Raw genomic sequence first — 9,330 nt, 5'->3', positions numbered from 1 at the left:
GTGGTCCTTGTCTGGTTTCCCCGTTTTGCTTTCCCTGTGGCTGCAATTCTGGCACGACTGTGATGAGGTACAATTTTATGGCTCTATTGTGTAGTGTCTATGTAGTGCAGCCTTGTAGAGATCTTGTGCAGGGCTTTCCTGCTTTGGAACAGTTTGGTAAATTTGGTCAGAGCAAATCGTTGATGGTGGTTAGATGTCGTGTTGTGTTGCTCGGAGATGAAATAATTTTACTCTGATTAGCTGGCAAATCTTTTGGAACAACTTTTTTTGTTTCTGTTGAGAATTATCTTTTGGGAACAACTGGTCTGAAAAAAGAAGTCCATAGGCCAATTCCTCGTCGCAGCTGGCCAGCAGCTTGTTTTCAAGATTATGGGCCATAATGTCCTCCGGAAGATTACTACTAAAGTGTGGAATAGTTGTGATTCTCATATTAATATTCACACCTTGAGGTATCAAACCCTCCCAAACAGTGCATGGTTTGACATGGTTAGCATCGTGTGGACTCATCTAGCAATAGCTTGTATTTAGCCATTCCTTTCAAGCGTTCTCGAACAAAAACCATGAAGGATGACAAGGCCATGCGCCTAAAGCAAGATGATGCCTTGGGAAGCTTAGAAATTGCCGTTTCTAACATGACAGAATTTGATGGTGGATGCGAGCATATGTCTCATAGGCCATATCATGTTTACCTCTACACCAACAACTTGATGCGACACGCTGAAAAGGTAAAGCTGCTGAGCTTCTTGTTGGAGCACAATGGCCCTCCTGGTGGCAATGCACTGCCAATTCTTTCGATCATATGTGGTGTTGGAGTTTCAAAGAAAACATTGGTTCATGTATGTGACGACGAACGGGCTCACATGCGCTTCTTCTCCAGGTGACGAAGACTGGAATCGTTTTAGCTGGTCTAAAATTGCAGCGCGTAGTATCATGTAGGTGTGTGTACGTACGCCTGTACGCGCCTAGCTATATATGGCACGATGCCCATGATATCCAATCATGCATGCCAAAACAAGCGGCCAGGCCACACATGAGCACGAGCAGCTCCGGTGACCAAGGCGAGCCACATACGCGCCAACGGACAAGCATGGCCACCGCGAGCGCCCATATATAAATTCCACAAACGTAGATCATCATCCACACACACGGCTCACAGCTCACACGTGCGTAGTTCAGCTCCAACCGATAATCTATCTTCGAGATGGCATCCTCGAGAAGGTTGCTGGCGGTGGCTTTGCTGGCGATGCTGGTCGCGGGCGCGTGGTGCGCGGCACCGGTGACCTTCACGGTGGAGAAGGGGTCGGACACGGGGCCGGGCAAGAAAAAGCTGGCGGTGCTGGTGAGTTACGACATGCCAGGCGACACCATCTCGGAGCTGGAGATTATGCAGCAGGACGCCGACGACTGGGTGGCCATGACCAAGGGCGAGGGCGGCCTATGGACCTTCGAGAGCGCCGATCCGCTCGTGGGCCCCTTCAACTTCCGCTACTTCACTAAGAAAGGCATGAAGAACGTCTACGACAACGTCATCCCCGACAACTACACCATCGGCACCACCTATACACCTCAAGGGTAGCGCGTCCTTCCATTGACGTAGATCCGCAAAAGTATGTTCAATCGGTCTTCCCTGGGTTTTGGTAGTTTTTTAGAGAGATATCATGTATGAATAATAGAAAAAGTTGTCGACGCCACTCTTGACTGGTTGTTTATGTATGTAACTGTGTCGGTGCTAGGGTTATGGAGTGTGTGTTGATATGGGCTAGTGTGTCCCTGTGTGGGTAAGCATATGCGTTTGTACCGTGTTTCTAAAAAAACTATATTTGCTTAGGATTGAGAAATATGTGGTAACTTGATTGTGCATTTTTCTTTTCTTCTTTTGTGTGAGGGGGGGGGGGGGGGGGGGGGACATCAATCGGTACAACATCTGGTTTGCAGATAAATACTCACTCTGCACAATAATATCATCGTGCTCCTATAAAAGTGTGACTGGGTTATGTTCCCTTTTTTTAGGGGAAACTTTATCGCTTTACTTAAACAAAGTTTGGAATCTCATCCAAAATTACATCTAAAATAAAGTCTGGTGGCAAGTTCACCCAAGTATCACGGCGTTCCTCTCCTACGCTTAATCTAGCTAATTTATGCGCGGCAACATTCCCAGAACGACGAACCCAAGAAACCTTGAACTCCGTCAACGAGTTGAGCATCTCCTTGATCTCTTGTAAACAGGGTCCAACAGCGGACATATTCCTATTTGGTTCGTTGATCATTTGCACGACCATCTTACTATCCAGCTCCACATGTGCTCGCTGAACCTGTAGCTCGATGGCCAACTGATAGCCCACCTACATGCCAGGACCTCCACTGCTTCCGGATCAACGACGTGTGGAAAGAACTGGCAGCCTCCGGCAATGAATGCACCACTGTGATCCCTCAAAACAGCCCCACCACCACCTTTCTCCCCGTACTTTGAAACTGCTCCATCAGCGTTTATCTTGACCCATCCTTCGTTTGGTGGTTCCCATCTCTGGACTCTTTTTTTTTTTCTTCTGTGGTGCCCTCGCTTGATGCACCAATCTCCGTTCAGCCAGGTGCATCTTGACCGAGGTTACTATTTCATGTGGCGCCGCTATTCTCTTCCCATCCCTTGCCTCGTTTCTTGCTAGCCACAATCCATAAGCTGCCGGCAAACCAGCCCAACAGCCAAGAAGCTATGGCGTTCTGAGAGTCAACCTGAAACGACGGGGTGTCCACCGCTACTCCCAATTCCGAACACGACAACCTCCAGAACTGGATCAAATGTTGGCAGGCCCAAAAACGATGCACCATCATTTCCTCCCGGCCGAACGCAACACAAAAACACCCGGCTTGATCCGATGAAAGAGCTTCGACCGAACAGCCAGGCCATTCCGAATGATGCGCCACATGTGAATCTTGGTTTCCGCAGGAGACTTGTTTCCCACAAAGCCATGTATCCCTTGTGTTTGTTAACCGATCTTGAGGACTCCGGCTGTCAAGGTCCTAGCTCTCTTCAAGGACATCCTGAGATGATAAGCGGATTTCGCAGTGAACATCCCATTTTTAATGAGATTCCAAGCCAGTTAGTCCTCTGTAGCCGGTCCCCCAACAGCGATTTGTTTAATATCTGAAGCATCTCCAGGAGTAAACATTGCATCAACTCGAGCATAGTCCCACCTGGACCCGTCGGCAGTCAGGAGATCGGCCACCTTGGTAACGCTTGGGATGTAAATCCAGCCTAAAGGCTTTGAACTTCCATTTCTTGGTATCCATGAATCATGGTGAATATATATACTAGCCCCGTCTCCAATCCTCCATACTAGTCCCTCCCGCAGCAAATCCCTCCCATGCAATATGCTTCTGAAGGTGTACGATCCCGATGAAGGGCATGTCGCAGTCATGATCGAGTCATCCTTGAAGTAGCGAGCCTTTAGCACCCTTGCACAAAGAGAGGCTGGAACTGTTAGAACGCGGGTGACAAGGTCAAATGGTCTTTCCTCCAACATGCCCTAAAGATGAAAGGCTTCTCCGATAAATGATGCAAGTGGATCCAATATTTTGTAACTGGCGGTAGTGTGGCCATCAAAGTCAATGATGATGTCGGCCATTACTTTTAGACAAAAAAAGGACTACGACAGGGTGATGCCATATCCCCAATGCTATTTAACATTATGGCTGACATGTTGGCTATTCTGATTGAGCGCGCCAAGCAGGACGGACAGATTACAGGAGTAGTGCCACATCTAGTGGATGGTGGTCTCTCTATTCTGCAATATGCCGATGACACAATTCTCTTTATGGAACATGACCTAGACAAGGCTAGAAACCTGAAACTTTTGCTGTTAGCGTTTGAGCAAATGTCGGGTCTTAAGATTAACTTCCATAAAAGTGAATTGTTCTGCTTTGGAGAAGCCGTTGATGCAGCGGCCGATTATGCCAACCTTTTTGGTTGTGCACATGGACAATTCCCAGTTAAATATTTGGGAATACCAATTCATTATCGGCGTCTCACCATTGCGGAGTGGAAGCATGTAGAGGAGCGACTAGAGAAACGCTTGAGCAGCTGGAAAGGCAAGTTGCTCTCGGTTGGAGGACGATTGGTTTTAATAAACTCTGTCCTCACAAATATGGTCCTCTATATGCTTTCGTTCTTCCAGCTCCCAAAGGGGGTCTTGCAAAGATTGGATTATTTTAGGTCCATGTTCTTTTGGCAAGGAGATGGTGAAAAGAAAAAATATAGGCTGGCCAAATGGAGTGTGGTTTGTAGGCCGAAAGACCAGGGCGGCCTCGGTATTCATGACCTGCAGGTCAAGAATGAGGCCCTACTTAGTAAATGGTTGTTCAAACTTCTTACTGAGGATGGTGTTTGGCAAACCATGCTGCGCAATAAGTATATAGGCCAAAAGGCAGTGTCTCAGGTATATTGGAAACCTGGAGACTCACACTTTTGGGCCGGCCTAATGGCGGCAAAGAAACATCTCTTTCACTTTGGGTCTTTCGCGATAAAGGGCGGGTTAGAGATTCGTTTTTGGGAAGACATCTGGCTAGGCAATGCTAGCCTCCGAGAACAATACCCAGCCTTATACAACATTGCACGCGATAAGAATAATACTATTGCGCAAGTGCTCAGCTCATCCCCACCAAATATTTCGTTCAGGCGGGATTTGATTGGCACCCGACTTATATCATGGAATAATCTATTGTCTCGTCTGGATTCGATTATCCTGACACAAGGTCGTGATGTGTTTCACTGGAACCTTACTACATCGGGGTCTTTCACAGTAGACTCTATGTATCGTGCACTCACGCATTCTGAGGTACCAGTGAGTAATAACAAAAGAATTTGGAAAGCGAAGGTACCACTTAAAGTCAAAATATTCATGTGGTATCTCCGTAGGGGAGTTGTGCTAACAAAAGACAACCTCGCACGACGCAACTGGCCGGGAAGTAAGAAGTGTTGTTTTTGTACTCATGACCAGACAATTAAACACCTCTTTTTTCACTGTAAGTTTGCGCGTTCTACGTGGTCAGCCATCCAAATAGCGTCAAATTTGTATCCGCCCACAAGTGTTGCCAATATTTTTGGTCATTGGCTGGACGGTATTTCAAATGCATACAAAACGCTAATAAGGGTGGGAGTGTATGCCTTACTATGGTTGCTTTGGCTATGTGGAAATGATGTTGTTTTTAATGACAAAACTGTTTCTCCTTTGCAGGTTATTTTCCGTTGTACGCACTCGCTTCGTACGTGGTGTACGCTACAACGAGCAGAGTACCAACCGCTATTCAAGGCGGTGTGTACGCTGTTGGAGCAGGTGGCTATGGAGGTTTTTACCCAACATGGATGGCAACATAATCTCCGGCTCGGTCCACCATCTCTTTCGACATAGGCATAGTGTCGGTCTATGGACTCTATTGTTGCCGAATTGTCAGTCTTTTATATTTCTGTTTATCAGACTACTGGTATTTGGCTGTGTGCATCCTAGTTATGCAGAGGCCGGGTGATACTCTTAATGCTTTGTATAACTTTGATGCTACATTTTGAGATAATAAAAGCGCCCTTTATCGAAAAAAGAACGCGCCAAGCTTGTTTAGCTAACAAAGCTTGATTGAAAGCTTTCGGATCACGAAATCCCATCCCACCATGACGTTTACTAGCACACATCTTCTGCCATGCGATCCAATGGACCTTTCGTTCACCATTCATTGCGCCCCACCAGAATTTCGAAGAGATCGAAGTTAGGTTCCGGTACATCTTCTTTGAGAGGCGAAAACAACTCATGGTGTATGTCGGGGTCGATTGGAGGCCAAACTTGATGAGCACTTCTCTGAATGCTTTGGATAACCCTTGTTCCTTCCATCCACATACCTTTCCTTTCGAACTTTCGTAACATGCTTGAAAGCGCCATCTTTTGACCTCCCAACCAATGTTGGAAGGCCAAGGTATCGTTCACTGAGAGCTTCGGAAGGAATGCCAATGATTTGTTTTACTTGTTCTTTGGTCGCCTTCTGGTTCCCTTTACCAAAGACAATCGAGAACGTTAAGTATTTAGCCATACTACTGAACAACTCGTCAGCCGATGGATCAGAATCTCACGCTTCCTTCACACGCTACGTTCCGACAGATTTTTTGACCAAATAACCAACGCACCACTAGCTGTTTGGGACAACTAGAAGAAAAACTGTGTATTTAATCATTCATCTCGGTCATACCATTATGACGGAACATTTTTTAGATATCAAACTGCCGTGAAAACCGAGAATCTCAAATTTCGTTCTCTACCTCACAACCAACTATGGAAAAGGAAGCACATGACACATGTCGTAAGCAATCCAAACAATTAAAAAAAAACCAACTATGGAAAAGGAGATGTGGATGTGTCGCACTACTTGATGGCCAACATTGTGCATCGATTTTTTCTGGTCAGTGGGTGGCTTGCCAATGAGGAGAATAATACATTGCTGCCCTGGACCCACTTGGGGAGACTATGGTGGGGGGGGGGGGGGGGGGGGGAGAGAAGTGGATGACATGATGTGGTACCCTGAGCTGCCAGGGCCACCGTCGGTGGGAGGGTGGTTCGCATCCTAGTGATAACTGTAGCTAGCATGTGTAACTTAGTTATTAGTGGCCATGGTACACTTACCATCATGTCAACTACTACCGGAAAAATGCTTATATGTGGGGTCACATTAGTGGCGGGCATATTCTAGACCCCGCCATTGTATTTCGGCCTATATCAGTGGCGGGTAGGAATCGATGTCCGCCACTTGTATTTCTTCACCAGTGGCGAGCACAATTATTTGTCTGCCATTGGTATGTATGGATTTCCTAACACAAAATATTGAGAGCTGAGTGTCAAAGAAACAAACTTACACAAAATATTTATTGAAGTTTCAGGTGTGTTGTGCAAAATGTGAGGGGCAGAAAATGATAATCATATAAAATCGAAGGGCTTTGTTAAAAAATGCAGCACGAAACTTGATAAGATGAACCTCCCGGATAGGTAGAGGACGTCCAACTAGGAGCGTGAATAGATTTCTAAATAGATCCGGGTGCTTTTCAAAGAAAGGAAAGATAAAAACATTGAGATGGATAAAAAATCGAATCATGCGCAGTCGCACATAGCCCACCTAGGTGCAACCCCCTCACAATGAACAAATCAAGAGCTCACAACCAACAATCACAGAATCGACTGAATGTCATCGCTCGCCAGGCTGTCGGGGTATTAAACATGGGTGTTTCATACCCTGACTTATGCATAGATAAGTAGCAGCTCCCCCGCCAAATGTCAAGTCCCGAGGAAGATCTTCAAGTCAAAGAAACGGCTCCTTAGAAGATCAAGGAGCGCATCAAGGGGACCAAGGAATAGAACAAGACAAGCATCAGATCACAGCAACCCTTGCCGAGAAGAGCGAGCCGGCAAGACAAAGGCCCGGCGAGCTACGTAGCCGGCAAATCCCCGCCAGTTACCAGCGCTCCACCTCACCAGCCAGCTGGTCGTGGATCGGCGAGGTGTCGAGCCCGCAGGCAGTTAGGTAGAGCTCGCCAGTACGTGTCAGCAAGCCGGAGGGAAAATTATCTTTATCGACACCCGTCCAAGTAGCATGTCAACATAATAGGAGTTGGCTAAGTAAGCGGCGCAACACCCTTCCCGGGGCTTCTCCTCCTCGCGACACCTAACGATGCATTAAATGCACTTTGTCCTAACTAGCAAAGTTAGGTATGATAGCACTATTTGCTGTCTAATCATGATGTATTTCCCCTTTTGCCACTTTTGTAACCCCTTGAGCTATAAAAGGAGGACCAGGGCAACCTTTATAGGGGTTTGAACCCATGCAAAGTAGACGCACGCCTGCTCATGTAGCTGCCTTCTCGTAGTGCCTTGTCGGGGGGAGAGCGCTCCGTGTACTCATGCTCCACACATCATCAATACACCAAAAGCAGGAGTAGGGTTTTACACCTCAAAGGTGGCCTGAACCTGGGTAAAATCCTTGCCCTCTCTGTCATCCTGCTCTTTGCGTCTTGTGCAATCCCCTCGCCGAACCACTAAGGGGCTAGACTAACCCATAGATCGTCGTTCCACATCGACATCTTTGGCGCGCCAGGTAAGGGAAGTTCACTAGCGTGAACCTGGGGATTAGACGGCGCGTCAATTTCGTCGAGCTTCATCATCATCTTCTTCATCCATGGCACCCAAGAAGAAAGGCCCCATGACGGAAGCCTTCCACGTCCAAGCCTTCTCCACACATGTCTGCGGGCGGCGCAGGTGGCAACCCCGCCGCGAACGTCGCAGTAGGCACGACCGGCGCAGTAGGCGTAGTCATCGTGCCTACCGCGACGGGAGCTGGCGGTGGAGGCACTGGAGACGGTCATCTTCCACGACCCTCCGGCGGAGACAACAATGCTACTTCTTGAGCTTGCGTTGATTTTTCCCTTGAAGAGGAAAGGGTGATGCAGCAAAGTAGAGCTAAGTATTTCCCTCAGTTAAGAACCAAGGTATCAATCCAGTAGGAGGCACAAGTAAGTCTCCAATGTACGCACCTGCACAAACTAACAAACACTTGCACACAATGTGAAAAAGGGTTTGTCAATCCCTTCATGGCCACTTGCAAGAGTGAGATATAATAGCGATAGATATAAAAGATAAATAAAAGGCAAAATAAAGTAAATATAAATAAATTGTAGCAATATATTTTTGGGTTTTTGGTTTTATAGATCTGAAACTATATGATGGAAAATAGACCCGGGGGCCATATGTTTCACTAGAGGCTTCTCTCTCGAAGAAAGCATACGGTGGGTAAACAAATTATTGTTGAGCAATTGATAGAAAAGCGCAAAGTTATGACGACATCCAAGGCAATGATCTTGAATATAGGCATCACGTCCATGACAAGTAGACCGACTCCTACCTGCATCTACTACTATTACTCCACACATCGACCGACTCCTGCCTGCATCTAGAGTATGAAGTTCATAAGAACAGAGTAACGCCTTAAGCAAGATGACATGATGTAAAGGGATAGATCCAATCAATATGGTAAAAAACCCATCTTTTTATCCTTAATGGCAACAATACAATACGAGCCTCGCTACCCCTACTGTCACTGGGTGAGGACACCACAAGATTGAATCCATCACAAAGCATCTCTCCCATTGAAAGAAAAACCAATCTAGTTGGCCAAACCAAATCGATAGATCGGAGAGAAATACAAAGCTATCTTAATCATGCATAAAAGAGTTCAGAGAAGACTCAAATAATATTCATTGATAATTTGATCATAAATCCACAATTCATCGGATCTCAACAAACGCAT

General features: G+C 46.5%; 1 protein-coding gene across 1 annotated transcript; it reads left to right on the top strand.

Moving 5' to 3' along the window:
- Window positions 1-1,152: 1,152 nt before the first annotated feature.
- Window positions 1,153-1,838, top strand: LOC123100652 (pollen allergen Phl p 2-like). Its single transcript, XM_044522544.1, has one exon. It carries the CDS (start codon window positions 1,202-1,204, stop codon window positions 1,574-1,576), a length of 375 nt encoding a protein of 124 aa, XP_044378479.1. The 5' UTR covers window positions 1,153-1,201; the 3' UTR covers window positions 1,577-1,838.
- Window positions 1,839-9,330: the final 7,492 nt, after the last annotated feature.

The sequence above is a fragment of the Triticum aestivum genome, chromosome 4D (assembly GCF_018294505.1).
Source record: "Triticum aestivum cultivar Chinese Spring chromosome 4D, IWGSC CS RefSeq v2.1, whole genome shotgun sequence".
NCBI classification, from domain to species: Eukaryota; Viridiplantae; Streptophyta; class Magnoliopsida; order Poales; family Poaceae; genus Triticum; species Triticum aestivum.
The sequence above is the reverse complement of the archived record's forward strand: the minus strand, read 5'-3'. Positions and strand labels throughout refer to the sequence as shown.

Bases quoted from the DNA above. Each gene is read 5' to 3' on its own strand.
- LOC123100652 (XM_044522544.1), top strand. From the start codon at position 1,202: ATGGCATCCTCGAGAAGGTTGCTGGCGGTGGCTTTGCTGGCGATGCTG.